This window comes from Anomalospiza imberbis, chromosome 11 (assembly GCF_031753505.1).
Source record: "Anomalospiza imberbis isolate Cuckoo-Finch-1a 21T00152 chromosome 11, ASM3175350v1, whole genome shotgun sequence".
NCBI classification, from domain to species: domain Eukaryota; kingdom Metazoa; phylum Chordata; class Aves; order Passeriformes; family Viduidae; genus Anomalospiza; species Anomalospiza imberbis.
The window spans coordinates 9,211,568-9,229,710 of record NC_089691.1 but is presented as its reverse complement, the minus strand read 5'-3'; the positions used below and the strand labels follow the sequence as shown (position 1 = coordinate 9,229,710).

Below are 18,143 nucleotides of genomic sequence, written 5' to 3'. Positions count from 1 at the left end.
AGTAATGCAAGTGCATGAAAAAGTGAAGTACTGTAATTTTAACTCAAGTCTACCCTGACTTTATGTGTTAGCCCCCAATAAGAAATACCAGCCCCTTTTGAACACAATTATGTGAAGAAAAACATAGTAAAAATATCTTTGTCCCTTCTGAAGTGAATGCAAATTCTGCTAAATATTAAACATATCAGAATGTTGCTGTTTCAGACACTGCAGTGCTCTTGCTGCACCTCTAACAGTGACTTGCAGGTGCTGTATTACAAATAGAAGTGGAAAAAAAAAAGAACCAATTCACATTAGAAACTCAGCTGTCATTATACTGTAATTTATATGTCAAAATTGAAACTTGACAGCAGTACTGAGAAAGGCACCGTGTGGAAGTCCAGCTCCAGCAATGCCAGCAAGTCATCAGGTCTTTAGCCAGAAGAAAAGAGCAGCACTGCATGTCCACACCCACTCTGCTAATGCAAGCAACCTGCCAGGTCTCAAAACAACTCAGTTCCATGGCCACAGCTCCATAAGGGCAGGTGGTGTCCATGAGGCAAACACAGCACACAATTTTGAGAGACTTTTGAGAGACTGATCTCAACAGGATCAGCTCTGAGATCTGTAAACTGGCACCCCGGTACTGAAAGGAAGATGCCAAATTTTGTCTTTCCTTTATTCACCTTTTGCCCTTATTTTACTGGCATTCTTCTGGAAAGATTATCTAGATTTCTAGATCTAATAATCTCTTCAATTAAGCTAACTAGTTTCAAACAAAAGAATGCTTGCATTAGACAATATAAGCAACCCATACAGCATGCAGCTCAATACTTTCCTGAGTGGATAGAAAACAGGTCAAATACATCAACTACTACATTTTGCTTCTGTGGATAAGAATATAACATGAGAAAAACAATCCATTGTATTCACGAGGTACTCTGTGGAGCTTTCAGACTTTGGAGCCGGGATTTCCAACTCCACTCCAGGATGAAACATAACTAATGCTCAGTGAAGAGCAAGCCACTGTCTATCAGCAATGGTGTGCCCTCGACAGGTAGAGTTAGAAGAAATAAATTCCATAATCCTGAAATACAACAATTCAGTATCACTGTAGGATCCAGAAGCAGACTAAATTGCAACCTGAATTACTGAATTGTGGTTTCAAGTATTATTGTTGGAAATGTTTTCCTCTCTATTGTAAATGATTGAAATTTTAACCTGTTTCAACTTCAAATGTGCATTTTCAATCTATAGGCTGATGTCATTTTCACACTGGTGGATGTTGGGCAGCCTCGTGGTTACACGTGCTGAAGGAAAAGTGCTGCAGAAGTAGAGAGATCTGCACAGCTCATCAGGATTGGCTACTGCAGAGAATCTTGACCTTATATTAAACTGGCAGAATTTTAGATCACTCTTACAAAAAATTTCATGTTCTGTTTGCTAGTAACAGCCAACCAATTCCTTGAATTGTTGGTTCCAAAATTTTCCTAATTTTTTCTCAAATTAGTACATGATTTTTCTGAATCCTTTTTACCAAATCTTTGAGGTAGTCAAACAGGAAAACAGAGTGGAAAAAAGTGGCAACATTATCATTGCAAATTCATCTCAAATTTTCCTAAGTCCGCTGTATGCCCAGAAAACACTTCAGAAAGAAGTGGCACTATCTCTTCTGACTGTGAAGCTTCTCGGGGTAAATTCAGTTTAAGGAGAGTCTGCTTGGAAGATGTTGTCCATGACAGTGTAGCAAGGTATCTTTCTCATAGTGCAGATTTAATGTTGTTGTAGATCATTCTTATGGGCTCTCTCTTTTTATAGGCAGCCCATGGGAAAGCAATACAAGGCTAGCTGCATAGCAGTGGAAGGAGAGCAAACAACTTGGGTTTTGTTATAGTAGCATCACTGAACCAACCACTTGTAGCCTGAAGGATGACACTGAGAACCTTGGGAATGTTGCATATTCTACACACATGTTGCTCTTAATGGACATACAGGTAGAGGGAATACAAGGATAAATATTTCGTGTGGTGTTTCTAATCCAGAGACAGTCTAAGCTTCAACTCCTCAGATCAGCATAATCATCTCAGGAAGAAATAAACTTAGGCCATTAATTTGTACTTTGGAAAAACCCTACTCATAAAAGATGCACCTGCCCTACAAGGCAGAAGAATCCAAGTCAGTGCCCATGAGTTTGGGATGCCTTTGACTTGCAAGGTCAGGCACCAGCCGTGGCACAGCAGCCACTGCCAGCAGGTGACAGCAGGTGCCAGGCAGTGCCAGGCTGGTCTTGACAGACATTAGAACCTGACCCTGCTCGTTTAAGGGCTATGTTGAAATACATAGTTCAAAGTAAAATTGCAAGTGTCTTCTCACAATTCTTATAGAAAAATGTGTCAGCATGCAGAGCTGAGTGAGCTATCAGACAGTGATATGTAAATATCTATATGTAACAGTTGCCCAAGCAATTTCAAGCAGACTCAGTGTTTGTACAAAATGAGTCTATCAGGTCTCAGCAATTTCTGACTTGGAATTCTGCGTTCTCTAAAGGAACTGGATGAAAGTTTCAGCCTGAGTCTGGGCCACAATAGGAATTGTTAGGACAGCAAGAAAGACAGTTGGTCAAATAACTTAGCTGCAGATAGGACTAAAACTAAATGTCCTAACTACTGCAACTGTGCTCATGTCAAAACAGGACATTTGCTAGCATTAAAACAGGCAGATTTGAAAATAATTACCATACTCTAAACCTCCTGTCCATCTCCAGTGTGGGTGGGGAAAAGTGAATAAAACAAATTACAGAACCAAACCATCAATAACAAAAGGAGAAACAGTAAATCTTGTTGTGTTTTGTTAGACTCTACATCATAAGTATCCAAGTAAATAGTATTATCATCATGCTGTTCGAAGCTTACACTATGATGCATTATAAAACCTGTAAAATACTTTTATTACTTTCTTCATGCCTAAATTTAAAGTACATTTTTGATCTGGGTTACCTGACTTCTGAAAAAGAAAACCTATGCTTCAAAACAGCCACAGACAAAGACACTCCAGTGGAAATCTGAATGGATTAAAGACTCTGCTTTAGGGAGGAAGAGCAGCACCTCTATTTCAAACATGCACTTCAACCAGGAGGAAGGTCTGCATGCACGAGGGGTTCCATGCTACAGAGGGGTGTGCCTCGGTTAAAGAAATGCAAACAATCTGTGCTCCCGAAAGCTACCACATCCAATGCAGTATGGGCACAAAAGAAAAGTTCAACTGCAAATCCGAACACGTTTTACCATGTTTATTGGAAGAACGGCCAAAGCAGCTAAATCTGCTTTTCTTCTTGTCTTCCATTAAATCAGCCAGTGTAAGCCCTGGGGAAGCACATGTAATCCCAGCAGTGACGCGGGAGGTGGCAGCAGTCGCAACGCAAAAAACAAAAACGTGTCCGTATACACAACACAGGCAAGGTTAGGCAAAACAGACTGACATCACCGGCAGCACAACTGATCACAGCTAAGCCCCTCACCTCTCGTGGATCCTCACATTTTGAGCTAAATTCGCAGTGCTTTGAAGGCAATGGAAGTCTTTTCATTGGCTTCGGGATAATCAGCTATTGGTTCATAATAAAGATTTCCAACTTTCACTAAAGGCATGTTTACAATTCTAGTAATTAAAAGGTAGTCTGTTCTTCAACAGCATTGAATACCTGCCCATTATCAACAATACAGATGTACAAATGCATAGGATTTATAAATAAATGACTTCTTTGATTAGAAATTTTCCAATGGTGGGTGGGGGGGCATTGCAGGAACCTCAACTACAATTTTAAACGAGTACATGACAATCTATTAATCACTGACTTAACCATCTTTGAAATCTCTACCTTTGCCTGCCACAGAAATCTTCTGCATCCTAAACCCAGAGCTCTTCTACATCATTGAGAAGCACCATGGTGATCATCCATCTCCATAAACCAGCAGTAATCTGGATTACCCAGAGGTTTAGATATTCAAAGCAGGGACAGAGTTGCCTAGAAGCCTGAAAGTTATTATTCAATCTTGGGACCCATCTCTACTTCATGCTTCCAAGATAGCTCAAGAAAAAAACATCACCAACATATTTCAGTTGAATTTATTTCCTAAAAATATCTGAAATGTAAGGAGGTGGAGCAACTCAGTAACCCTTCCTCCTTTACAGGCCATTGCAGTTGATAATAACATTGAAATACCAAGCCACATATTTAAGGACATGTGCATAAATCCAGGAGTGCTAGGAGATTGCCTATTCACTGGAAATTTCCACACAAAAGGATATATGTCTGCCTGAAATTAAATTTTTGGCATTTCTCTTAAAGCTCTTTTAATTACTTTCCTTCTATTTTTCACTCTGCAAGTCTTCTACAACCTTTAACTTAGCCTAAAATTATGCCTAAGTTAACAGTTTAGACTTGAAAGTTCTTTCAAACTCAGTAGATGTGCAAACTATTTTTTTTTATCTGTATGACCTCAACGCTGTTTAAGGAATGCCAGAGCAAATGGAGTTTTTTGCAGCCTATTAACAAACATCCAATCTGAACAGGACAAAAAAATGTTCCCTGGATTTCACCTGTAAACCCAGTCCACTGGCACCACAGCTGACAGCCCAGTCATCCAACACTCTATGCAAACTCAGCATCACCTACAATTCTACACAGCAGCCTTGTACAAAGTGTATTGACTCCACAAAATGTGCCATCTTTTACATCCCAGGCTTAGGATTTTATACTGGTACTCAAACCCACAGTTTATGCACTCCTTCCACACATTAGTAGCAATAACTAAGTATAGTGTGCTCTGGCTTTTTTACTCTGTTCTAGATAAAAATTCTATTTATGCGACACATTTTCCAATAGACATAAATTATTCCTTTCCAGTGGTGCTGGAATCAACACCAACCCACAGTTTCCCTTGCAGCCTCTCATAAAATCAGTATTCTTCCAGCCAGTAACACAGTTCCATACTCCCATACTTTGCTTTTATTGTGAACTAAAGGGCTAATAAAATTCTGAAACTCAAAGATTTTGAAAAACTACTACTAGGTCTGCAATACAGAGATAAGTTTAAAACCAGATACTTCAATACCAAACTACAGGATAAATTACCTGTTTTTTACAGCCTACTGTTAAATAAATACATCATAAATTATATTTCTTAGTGTCAAGTGAAAATCCCACAAGATTTCATTTATTGCACACCCAGTTAAGACAAGTCATAAAAGATGCTTTCTATTGTATCCTGAATATCAAAAAGAAAGGCCCAGAATGCCATTTTCCTACTTCAACAACAACAACAAAAAATCCTCAGTATTAGCACAAGGTTATTTCTTAACTGTAACTCTGGCCCTATTTTTAAGCTCTTTATATCATTATTGTTTCCCTTGCATGCACCCACAGGAAAACACATTCTAAGGATTTACAATGAGACTTAGTGGGACATGGCTTCTCTGCACTAACTCTTTCCAGAACACAAATAAAGCAAAGCTTCTAAGTCTCAGCAGTGACTGAATGCAGACAGTGATTTATACATGGACACCCCAAGCAGAATTTTGTTGTAAGATTCCAAATCACCTTCCATGACTCAGCACCTCCATATCAACAGACAACTGCTCTGCTGACCAACACTTGTGCAAAGAGGGAAAGGGAAAGCACTGGCCAGGCTGCCTTCCCTGCAGTGTAACACCCCCAGGAGGAGTCAAACTGTCCCCACAGAAGCAGAGAGGAAGGAATACGTACTGTTCCTCTTGCCTTCTTCATCAGCCTCTTCATCATTCTCGGGGTCAATGTCTTCTGCCTGGGTAATCCAGTCTAAATATCCCTTCAGGTCTTCTTCAAGCTGCTGTTTTTCACGTAGCTTCTGAAAGTCTCCTCGGGCCTTGGCTTTTTCTCTTTCTTTGGAAAACTCTCTATCAAATGCAGATAAAGCAGAAAAAAAACACTGATTGAGAAACTCAGTGGCATTTGGATCAAAGTCTTCACACTGCAGATTAACAGAGTGACATAGAAAATACACCGAAGATTGGAGTGCTGCTTTGAAAACAAGGTAGAGGTGCAAAGAAGTCATGGCAAATCCCTACCACGTTACATCTCAACTTTCAGAGCTTTTGTGATTTAATCAAAAATTAAGCAGTATTTTTGACACTTCCTGTAATGGAAGAGTCCATTCTCCCCATTTAATTACTGCTCTTCTAATATAGATCTTAAAATTTCTTTTACCTACAAATAGAAACTAACTTGCAATAATAAAGCAATTTCACATGCAAGTATTAAGCTTCAGTAAAAAGAAAATTCTGGTAGCCCGTTCTAAAATCCTTCCTCTTGCAGCCACAGTTCATTGGCCATGTCCAAACATACAGAACTCCACTACTGGGCTCTCCCTTGACAATATCACACAGAGACGCCCGTGATGTTGGAAATTTGCTCCCTGCAACAGAACCTAGAACTCCTCACAGATCAGAAACAGGAACAATCCTCTATCTCACTGCCCCAATCTCAAGACAAAGTATTGGACTGTTTATCCAGTTTATTTCATGATTAGGATCAATCAATTATCATGGAATGATAATAATAATGAAATCATGCTGTTTGATGAGGAGATTGGATAAAATGGCCTCCTAGGGTCTTTTTCAACCTGAATTACCCCATAAATCTAAGTTTCCCTGAATGACATATGACTCAAGACAATTAACAAGTATATTCTCCCCCCCATGTCACATGCCAACATTATTACAACTTTTGATGTGATCCACAGCTCCAAATGAGTAACCCTCTTTGCGACAAGGACCAACACATTCCAATTTATCTGAGTATCAATATGTAGTGTTAGGGGCAGGCAAGGATCTTTTGGACTGTATTCTAAGTACATACAATTCAGTATTTAAAGTTAAGCTTGTTCTGACTAACAAGTTGATCATTGAAGGGTTTGGGTTGGGAGGGACCTCAAATCCCATGGAGTTCCATGTTCCTGCTGTGGGCAGGAACACCTTCCATTATCCCAGGATGCTCCAAGCCCTGTTCAACCTAGCCTTGGACACGTCCAGGGATGTGGCAGCCACAGCTTCCCTGGGCAATGTGTGCCAGGGCCTCACCACCCTCACAGGGAAGAATTTCTTCCTAATATTGATCTAAACTGCCTTCACTCAGTTATAAGCAGTTTACCCTTTGTCCTATTGCTACTCACATTAATCTTACAATAGGGCTTAAGTTAAACTTTAAAAAAAGGCTAGAGCAATTTCATTTACTATGAATTTGCAACTCCATTATTTATCGGAAAATTTCACTTGAAGATATTCCCTAGTTAATACGCTCTTAAGGGGAAATTTATTGAACCACTCAATAATACACTTTTTCAAGTGGAAAATATTATAAAATTAGCATAAGACAAAAATATTTTAAGGTGAAACAATTAGCAATAAAAATATTGCCCTAAGAAAGCAGAACAGAATAACAGAAAGTCTCCATTTTTCAAAATAATATCACAGTTTGATGACATACACTACTTGTTTAGAATTGCAGACATAATCTCTCCAGGGGGCTTATTTATTTTTATTAGCTTTTTTTAGCCTTTAAACATGTCAGAGGAAAAATGTAGTATTTAGAGGACATCAGTAAATTTAAGCATTAAGCTGTTTACATATAATTTTAGTGATGCTGGATGTTTTTTAAATGTTATGTTGCAGAAGTTCCACAGCTTTGTGCTGCAAATGCTAAGAGGCAGGTACTACATCTTTTACAGCTGAGGACTTAATTCAACAGCATTTCAGCTTGGCACATGGGGATCATCCTGTTCCATCTGATGGCACTGTAATGAAGCTGAAAAATGCCAGTGCTTGCTTTGCATTTGCTACCCTTCACCTCCCATCCAGGACAAGATCCTGCAAGAGGCCATCTCCTCACAAAAATGTCAGTGAAAGAGAGAGCTCTAAAGATCTCTCTGAAAGATAATCACTCTAAAAAATAACCAGAGTTATTTCACAAGTCAATAAGAAACTGTTTGGGTTAAGGAACGCTGGGTTGGAGCTTCTTTCAGAGAAAGTATTAGAGACTGTCCTTTACACCTGATTGAGGCAACGCACTCGTGACTCACTTCCCACAGGCCGCATCTCTGGAGAAAGAGCTATCATGGCAGAGTAGGAAATGAGAAGTAACAAGCCTTGCTGGCTTTTACTAAGTATTCATGTGTTTTTCATTTAAAGTCCTTCAGGTATCTCTCATTATTTCAAAGGAGATGTGATGCATGAGGGTGAAGTAAAACAAAAGTTGCTGTTATTATATAGAGTGAAGTGAATTAAATAATGTTTTAATTAATCAGCTGGCAAGGCTGGTACTTTGAACAGAACGTCACCCATGGCTGAGCCACTCTGACTTCAAATAAAAACAGCTGCATGCAGAGAATTAAACCTAGTTTTTATATGCACAGCTGATTCTGACCTTTCCCTTTAATACTGCACAGAAGTCAGACGCTGCCTTGCTACAGGCTACTGTGATTTATCAGTAGGGGGAGGTGCAAGGGTGCTTATTTCCATGATATTTAAAAATTTCCATTTTATTTTTAAAACCTGACTGTTTATAAGGAACAATAAAACATGAGAAGGCAATTTTATTCAGGGGAGGGAAGAACCTGGCTCTATGGTATTTTTTTTCTATCACATCCACAATAAAGGGAGATCTCTCAGACACATATGTATATACTTCTTTTACTGAAATGTCATGAATAAGAAAGGAGAATTTAAAAGAATTGGAAAGTAATGAATTTCCTACTGGCAAAACAAAAGCACCTCTTTTTTTTTGGCCAAGAAATAAGTAATTTGAAAAAGATGATGGGGTGAGAAGAGGGAGAGATGTTGGCTCTTTTAAGTTTTTGACAAAGACATCTGGACAAAAAGGTGCTTGAATATTTAGGTAAAGCTACATAGACATTGGCTGATCTCCTGGAAGGAGGATTAAGACAGCTGCTTGTGCAGCATTTAATGGCTGTGGAGTGGGAAGGGTGGGCTCAGGGCAGAAAAGAGAAGCTCTCGGCTCTGTAGGCAACACAGCGATTGACGTGGTCAGTCTGGTGGCCTGAACTGGCCTTCCTGACATCAGCCCAGCACTCAGGCCAGCAGCCTCTGGAGCTGACAGGCTCAAGAAACTGCACATTAATTGCAGTAAGTGGACGTAAGCTCTGTAAATATTTGGTTCCACAAATGCCTGTGTAAGAGCTAACTTTGAAACACGTATTTCATTCTGGTTTGATAAAATGACCTGGATCTGATATTTGAAAGTATTTTGGGCAGGGGTGCTGCAACTGCAGCACAATAGAGACATCACTTGCAAAATAAAGCATTTTATGGAGACTAATTTACATAATCTCATTTACTTTTAGTGATAGCTAACCTATTATATAAAATTCAGGGTTTATTTCTGTTGCCCAAAAATTCCTTGTCTCCTAGCAGAAAGATGATCTCATTTCTCTGTTCAGGCACAACACCATCATCATCAATGGCTGTTGAAGCAGAAGCATATAAAATGCAGGGCTTGAATTCATGCTTCAGCAGTCTGGGGTAATCATGCCAGATTTTTCTTTCTTCAGCAGAGTGAAATAACCCCTGCTGGTATGCATCAGTCAGGAATGGCTTGATGCAACAAGGTGGAAGTGGCAGCAGGGAGTGCCTGCTGGGACTCAATTACATCTCCCTGGTTCTCACACCTTAAATTACAGGCAGGGGGTCATATTAACCAAAAGTCCTACAGCAATTTGTTGAAATGCTTTTGGTATACTCTCCCTTCTCTCTGTGTACTCACAGATATAATAACTAGAGACACCTATACTAGCCTCCTACCAGCTGAAAGCTTTCCCAAGCTAAAGGCCAGGGAGATTTCATCAGGGAGACTGAGACTGTGTGTCTCTAGGCATTGATGATGGGAAACAAATAGGTGCTTTTGATATCAGAGCATAAACCAGGACACAAATCCTTTGCCAGCAGTATTCCACAGCCCTTTTGTGTCCTTGCAAATGCAGTGGGAGGGAGAGTGAATCTCCTGCAGTACAGAGCCCAGTGCACACAGGGTCTGGTATGTGGAAAGTGTTAAGCTAATTCTATATGTAGACCTGCCACCCAGACATCCCAGACTCATTTATACACAGAGAACAGTCACATAATAACAAAAATGTACTCACACGAGTACAGTGTTGGCCACCAGACTTGCAGGAGAGGTTTCACACAGTGGTAACCATACCAACCAACAAATCAGCAGAATCAAGTCAGAGAACTAAAACTACTTCAAGTGTACAGCTAAGCACGGACAGCAGCTCACAGCTGCGTGTAAAGTGTGACAGATGTGGGCAGACATAAAAAGGGTTAAGTAACATCACATCTTTAATTACAGGAGATTTGTATGCATCATTGTCACCCCTTCTTTTAGAGGGAAAAAAATCACAGGCTGAACACTAGAATTATTACTGTAGGAAAAAGCCAAAAAGTCCTAGCAGGAATTCTCATTGAGCAAGGAGCATTGGGCTCTTGATGGGGAAATGCAAACTGGTATTACATGGCTATCTCTATGCAGTTGGTTAGCAATTACCAAAATGTGCATTCAATAGCTCCAGCAGCAGCTCTGTGGAGCAAGGGCCTGTCCAGCCCTACTGTGCCAGAGTGTCCATGAACGCTATGGGATCACCAGTAGGAACAGACAGACAGGGAACCATTTGACAGAGCGCCAAAACTGAGATCTGGTGTTTCAGACCACTGTTAATTCGATCTGCATATTAAGATGTGCCCCTCCTCTGTGGGTCAAGCCCCATTTGGCTCAGGACACTTGGATGTCTTGGAAGAAGAAGGGGCAGGTGTGAGCACAGGACCAAACACCACCATCACCTGACATCGGTTCATGCCCTCTGCGTGGGGTTTCTGAACTGCCGTGGGCTGTTCCCTGCCAGGGCCTCCCCAGCAAGCACCCACAGGACTAATCCCTAAAAATCTTGGTGTGGTGAGTTAGACAGCACTGAAATAAAATCAGTTGCCTCCAAGCTCTTGTTGAAGAGTACAGAACTGTCCACACTGACTTCAGTGGTTTCTGTCTAAAGCAATCAGTTATTTACTGCTGTACACAGCTGAAAGTATTTGCTGATGAATTATTGTTAGTATATTCAACTGATTGATCAAATATAACATTTGCTTTCAAAAGGAAAGTTTTACTTTCACCAGGACACAGAAATTAAATGAGCCTGCTTCAGCTTGTGACTTCTTGAGATCTACAGCTGAAGTCCCCCTCCTTGTTTTCAATGTATATTCATTTTACCTATGGGAAGGAGTTAAATTTTCAGCAATAATTTTTATTTTATATTTTTCACTTGGCCTTCCTGCTGCTGTGAGTCCTGCCAAAACCAGTTCATTTTTTTTTTTGCTGAAAGGCTATGGATGACAGTTTACTGCCATTTTCTATTTGGTGCATCATTATTCAAATGTCTTTTTCTATGATTTTTTCCATATATACTGTAGACAACAGTTCTTAGGTGTATAAGCTTATCTGCACCAACATATTTTACATGACGGTAATTGACAGATACTGCAGGGAGATTGGGGTGCATGAGTGCACAGCTTTTAGAATCACTATGTACATACATTGCAAACATTACTGGGGAAAAGAAATTTTAAAAATTAACATTCATTTAGTAACCTGCAAGATCACATGTAGAAGGATGTAAGGACATGTCAATGCTTATGTTTTGGTATCCTTTTGCAAGGCAATAAATTCAACTTATAGATTTATTAAAGTGTGTTAGAAAGATTTTATTTGTTTCTGTGGTAACCCAAAGAAATATTAATGCCTTGAGCAGAAAATGCCATCAGCAGAATCCATCTCCTAATGATAAGGACTATCTTCAGGAACAGATTATCATGCATCATCAAAAGCCATGCCTCTTAGTAAATAAGTTTTGCAGTTTTATAATTTATTTCCTCTGTTTATAGAAAACCAGTTTAATACATGCTGAATTACTGACATGCCTATTTTAACTTCTGGTTTTTTGGGGGTTTTTTAACTTTTTACACTTTCAGGATGGATGAGTATCTCCATCCTGATCTTTATTTGTTAACTGTCTAATAACCTTAACCTTATAATTTCTAACTTTCAATTTCAGCTCACTCTTTTGCACCAATAGCCACGATATGCTCTGGTCTTTTACAATGGAATGTCTCGAGGAGGCCTGTCCTGACCTCCCACTTCCTGTGCCTAGTATTTCACGCCTTCGGAGAATTCACTTTCTGAGTAATGTGAATACTTCTAGAATAAAATGAGTAAGAGTAAAAAGATCTTTTTAGAGTTTTTTTTTTTTTAGAGTTTTTTGAAAAAGCTGAATTAACTCAAGCCTATGAATTCTCTCCATCCTTGTTATTCAAGGGAATTACTCAGGAAAAAAATCTCCACAGTCAGCTTCCATGCAGAAATTACAATATTTGCCACATGCAGATTCCATACACACATTGTTTCTATTCATTTACACCACTGATATTAAAAATATGAACTGCATTTTTAAGAATGTCATCTTCTGCAGGCAAGACTGACATGGATCATCAGGAAATACTCACCTTCAGAAAGAGCTAGATGTAAAACAAAAGATCTGCCAAATCATCATTCTCATCCATTTTATAGTATCTAAATACATCAAACATGCAGTGCACAAGAGGAATTACAGAGCTACAAAGGGGCAGATGGTCACAGAATAACAAAGGAGTGCAAAGAGAATAACTGAATATTTTAAAACAACAAACAGATCAAAAACAGCAAACAGATTAAAATGTACACGGCACAACCTGATATAAAGGAAGTAACACTTTCATACAGAAAAGGTATAAAGCATTCAGATTCCATTTTCAAAATCTGTATGCAAAGCCATGCTTTTCAAGTAAGTTGGCATAATTTTTGCATTCTTGATATTTGATTGGTTTAGTAAAATTTAACTTTATCTGTGGATTTATCATAAACTGACTTTTCACGTTATGATTTGAAGAGTATAAAACATAAAAGCTAATAACTTTTAAATAAAACCAAATAATGTATGCATTACATATTCAATGTTTGGCTCAGAATGAAAAATATCTTTCTACTAAGAAACACAAAAACATCCATTGGATTTTACTAGTACATCAAATTTATCCATAAAATTTAAATTAGACTCGTAGCTCTAAACAGAAAGTATGGGGGAAATTATTTATATACAACTGTCCTATACTACTTAAAAAATCAGAGTATCAATGTTCCACACTGGCCCTTGTTTGTCAGAGTTTCAAACAAGTATGCCGGACATTCTCTTCACTTCTGTACCAAACATCAGTTTGCTATGATTGGTATCTTTTAGGAGTATCTCCTTTGACTTTCTCCTTGCACTTTCAATGTCAGTCCTTGGTGATATTTATACATCACGTGTCTCAGCTCTCCAGTGTCATTGTCTTCAGAAAGAAAACAAAAAATGGGAGTTTTAGGAAGGCTCTTTCATGCATTTAGGGCAAACATGGATTCAGACAAGTCATCAAGCACCCTGAGCACTCAATTGACCCTGGCTGACACTATGGCAAAAAAATAAATTTAGCAATTAATGGCTTGATGAATATAAGGAGATTTCACATCCTACTTTTCACTGCCATTTCTGTGCACTGAAAATCCAAGGGAAGCCAGCAAGGGTTGTGAGGAGCATTAGAACTCTATGGATCACACAAAACCTATAAATCAGTGGTGATTTCTTGTCTGCAGAAAGGAACCCAAGGACAGGGGGACACCTTTTCCCTGTACTGGAATGGCAGCTAAACAACTACTCCATATTCAAAAAAAAATATATATATCATAATGCTGAAAACTTCACACAGTATTTTAAGCTTATTAAATCAAATGTTAAGCAGATTCATGAGAGTATCTCTAAATTTCCATGATTTCAGGAAAATAAATTCATATGTGCAACAAAACACCAAATTTGGTGTCACTTTCCCTGTAATTTTTTTTTAAAACAGAAAAATCTGAAACCAATAACAATTCAAGTCATGGAAGGAAAAACAGGAATATTCATTATCTGTTACCAGCCATCTCCACAGGACAGGAAGAAAATTAATTGGTGCTTGTGATGTTCTTAAGGGCCAGAGAAGGAACTGTGAGAGCCTAATCCTGTAATGACTTCAGTGGAAAGGCCAGTCACTCAGCAACGTTAGGTAACAGCATCAAAAGAAGAAATAAATTACACTGTAGCTACCATCACTTATCTGTCCTTCTTATTTCATTTTCCAGTGTGGCTGAAAGCTGGGCCCTTAGTTTTGCAACAATTTACACATTTGTCCTTGGAAGGCCAAGATTAAGTCTAAAAATCAGCAGTATTGTTTTAGCACTACAATTTTTCTTTTAAACATCTGCTTTATAAAGCAAGTCTGACACTAGGTAAAACTATGCTTTCCCTGGTTTCCTGTGTGCAACAGTAATCTATCACAGATAAACGACTAAATATTTTTAAAAGCACATTGTAAAACCACCCATCAAATAAAAGTGCTCTTGTAAGAAAGTTACATCAACACCTGGAAATCTTGTATGCTTGTCTGATTCCCGGGAATATAATATAATTATATAATAATAATTTCTTTCAGATACAATGGATACAATGTGGCAAAACCATGAGTAGGACTGCAGACACTATCAGCATCCTGATGACACCATCACCTGCACTGTCAGGCTGCTTTCCTCACAAGGCAAATTTTTCCATTGGCTGACAAAGATGGCACAACTTGCCTGAGATTGCCAGGACAATATTGTTTGCTGTATAACTAAAACCTAATCCATACAACCACAATAATTTTATTTTCAGCACTTGAATGATACCTGAATCTTTTGTATATTTATCAAAAAATATCTTTTCCATAGACTGGAGTTTCCCAAGTTTAAGTGTGCTAGAAATCAGGAAATGGCAAAGGAAATAGGGTTGTAACTTCACATAAGTGAACTTTGTAAAAAGAAAATCTGTCAAGCTCTTGCCATAAACTACAGTTTTAAAGCACATTATACAGCTAGAATTGACATGGCTTTAGTTCTTGGCTGTATCCTGGAGCACACAAACCAACAGAAAGCTGTGACAACCTCCCACTGACAGCTATATTAAATTGATACATTATTAGTGATGAATTTACCAGCTCCTGGTGCAGGTTGTCACAGCAGTTCACAGCTCTACAACCCAGGAACCACTGAACACTGTTGGAGTAGTGCAACCACACTCTGTAAGATAGGTCTTTAAGCACTTATTTAAAATATTTTGCCATATTTTGAGCAAAATATGCAACTGGTAAACTTAAATAACACTCCAATTGCACTATGACTACTTGAAGAAAAGCAGAAGTTGGTCTTTCAGAAAAAGACACTTGTATATAACAGCAAGGGAGGATATTTGTATGGGTGCACTACCCATCTCTGTGCACAAAATCCTTTTCTCTGCAGGAATATTACAGAATAAGGAGATTAGTGCCTCACTGAATGAATATTTTTGGCAAGCATGGTGAACGTGATGTCAAGACAGATACAGGCACTCGAACCACACAGTTCAGTCCAAAGAGCAAACACTGGTAGGATGACATAAGAATCTCAAGTGCATGCAAAAAAGCCATTGCTGAGAAGCTGGAGTCAATGCAGAGGCCATCTTACAAGTAGCAGTAGCATACACAATGTTAACTCAACTGCTTACCCACTAAGTACACCAAGAACCAGGTTAAGTACGAAAAATGAGCCAAGGATGATAAGACTAACAAAATAGATCCATGGCCACTCACATCCTATTGCATCATTTACCTGTAAAACGCAAGGAAATAAGTTATGATTCAGTCATTCATAAAACAGCAGAGTCCTTTTTGCAGCTGCCAGATCACATAGGTTCAACACAAAATTTATGGCCTGTCCAGATCTTTAAAAAGTGAATGAACAACTGTTTAAATTTACTTACCCAAATTTTGTTGTAGATATGAGGCTTTAGAGGATTAAGTGAAATAACATCCAAATGAGTGCATGGGAATTTTTAGTCTTTTTCATAACTTTGCCAAAAGGACATGAAGAACTTGTACTGGTAGGTCTAAACTCTGATTTTGGTGTTTGTATGTTATTTATAGGAGAGCTACAAGAAAACTTTTTTGTGTTGTAATTAGAGGAGGAAGCAATAGAGGCTCATTAAAAGATGTCATCCCAGCTGAAGTCTCACCTGTATGAGATAACCTGCGTGTTCATGGCAACTGAATTCAGGACTCTGCCTTCATGATGAAAAAGGTGTATGCTTACCCGCTCAATACACCAAGAACAAGATTTAGTACGAAAAATGACCCAAAGATGACGAGACTGACAAAATACACCCATGGCAATTCAAATCCCATTGCATCATTCATCTGCAAGAAATAAGATGATCTTATAGAGTAGATCACTATATTAACAGCAATGAAGATTCAGAGAAAGGAGAATTTGATCATTCAGATTAAATAACATGCTATGCATTCCTTCAGAAATCAAAGAAGAGCAATGAGAGCAAGAAGGCACTGGCCACATTCACTTTGCATTTTCAAGACAAATCCTAAAACAAAATGCTGAGTGAACCTAGCATTTGCATCAGAAATATTATCAAATATAAATGGAGCACTACAACAGTTCTAATCTTTTTCCCTGCAGGAATATTCTAGAATAAGGATTATTAATAATAACAGGAATGATTATTTAACACTGAGAACATGAACTAAACTTCAGATCTCCAATTAAGATGATGACCACAAAGTATATTGAAATATTAGGATTTTTAGTTCATATATATCTATATGAATGATTGTTTGAGAAAATAAAAGCAGTGTGTATCTCAACTGCACAAGCAGTGTTACTTTTTATAACACAGAATTCCCACAGTTTTTCCTGAAATAAAGCAGTCAAATGCAGTCAAACATTTTAAATCTATTCAAAAATAAATAAATGAGAATGAATCTGTGTAAAAAGCATGAACACAATTTCAGGAAAATGAAAAATTTAAAACAAATTTTAGAAACACAATGGAAACATGGAAACATTTAAGGACAACTTCTGGTCAAGGTTCAATGAAATTTAAAAAGTTGTTGAAGATTTTTTTTTTTTAAGTGAGGTTGAAGTCACTGAGCTTCCAATACACTCCTTATAGATTCACACAAGGTTTTCTAGAAAGATTTCTTCCACTTGCTGTTTTTAGCCAGCTCATCATACCTATCAAAGGATGGACTTGTGAAACATACCCATGAAGATCTAAAAAGGCCTATTCAGAAAAACAGATATTTTAAAACAGGGAAATTTGGTTTTGTGTGTAGGATTCAGGTGCAAAAGGACATTTTGATAAGTCACAAATATAATTTGGATGTGAAGCTTCTTGGAAATAGCTCTTCTTGAAGAGGAATTATTCTGGCTTTTGCACTGGATTCTTCTTAAGATGTTTTCTAGTCACGAAAATTCAGCAGAAAATAAAATTACATATGGCACCGTAGAATAATCTAATTGCAAATCTGTTTTCTGTTCTGTGAACGCCATTGTGTTTGTTGTATCTGAAATTTGTGATTAGGCTTTGAGCTCTATTGACATCAGGTTTGACACCTCTCCTTAACATCTCTGTTGGAATAAACCTACTAAACATGGGAACAAACATTTTCAAAAATTACTTCTTTTATTTTTTGCCCTTACTTTTAATTAAACATCATAATCTCAGTTTCTGCAAGGAGGCCCTATAGATGGTTAGGCGGAAGCTTTAAGTCTTTGCAGATTAAGGCCCAAAGGCACTTCTCCTCCATGGTGAGCTGTGATAGCATCAGTTTATACTTACTAAAGTAAACAAACCTCCTAAGCAACCAAAGGAGACGAGTTTACACAGCTTCTTCATTCTCCTTTTAAAAGAGTCTATGTATCATCTTTTAAAATGCTTTTTGAATTGAACTGAGGTACTGAAAAATAACTTACAATTACACTTGCTACAAAAAAAATAAAGCAAGCTTGAAAATACACATTTGCTTTGGATTTTTTTTTCCTCTTCCAATAAAACTGGATTTTTGAGATGTTAAAATAAAAAGGGGTTATAGCCATTCAGCAAGATTGGCTTCATTACCTTCAAGAGATCCCAAACTTCCATGGTTCAGTTCTGCAA

The 18,143-nt window shown here is 38.1% G+C and overlaps 1 protein-coding gene across 12 annotated transcripts in view; it reads right to left on the bottom strand.

The window, feature by feature from the left end:
• The window catches only part of CACNA1D (calcium voltage-gated channel subunit alpha1 D), a 171,437-nt gene that overhangs the window by 72,847 nt on the left and 80,447 nt on the right, over window positions 1-18,143 (bottom strand). For 10 of the 12 annotated variants that reach the window (XM_068201775.1, XM_068201780.1, XM_068201770.1 and 7 more), the window contains exons 8-9: window positions 15,699-15,802; window positions 5,741-5,910 (exon numbers count right to left, since the gene is read on the bottom strand). In XM_068201775.1, the coding sequence (XP_068057876.1) occupies window positions 5,741-5,910; window positions 15,699-15,802 (274 nt within the window). Of the gene's footprint in view, window positions 1-5,740; window positions 5,911-15,698; window positions 15,803-16,282; window positions 16,387-18,143 lie in introns of all 12 variants that reach the window. The other 2 variants (XM_068201774.1, XM_068201779.1) reach the window with 2 other exon arrangements.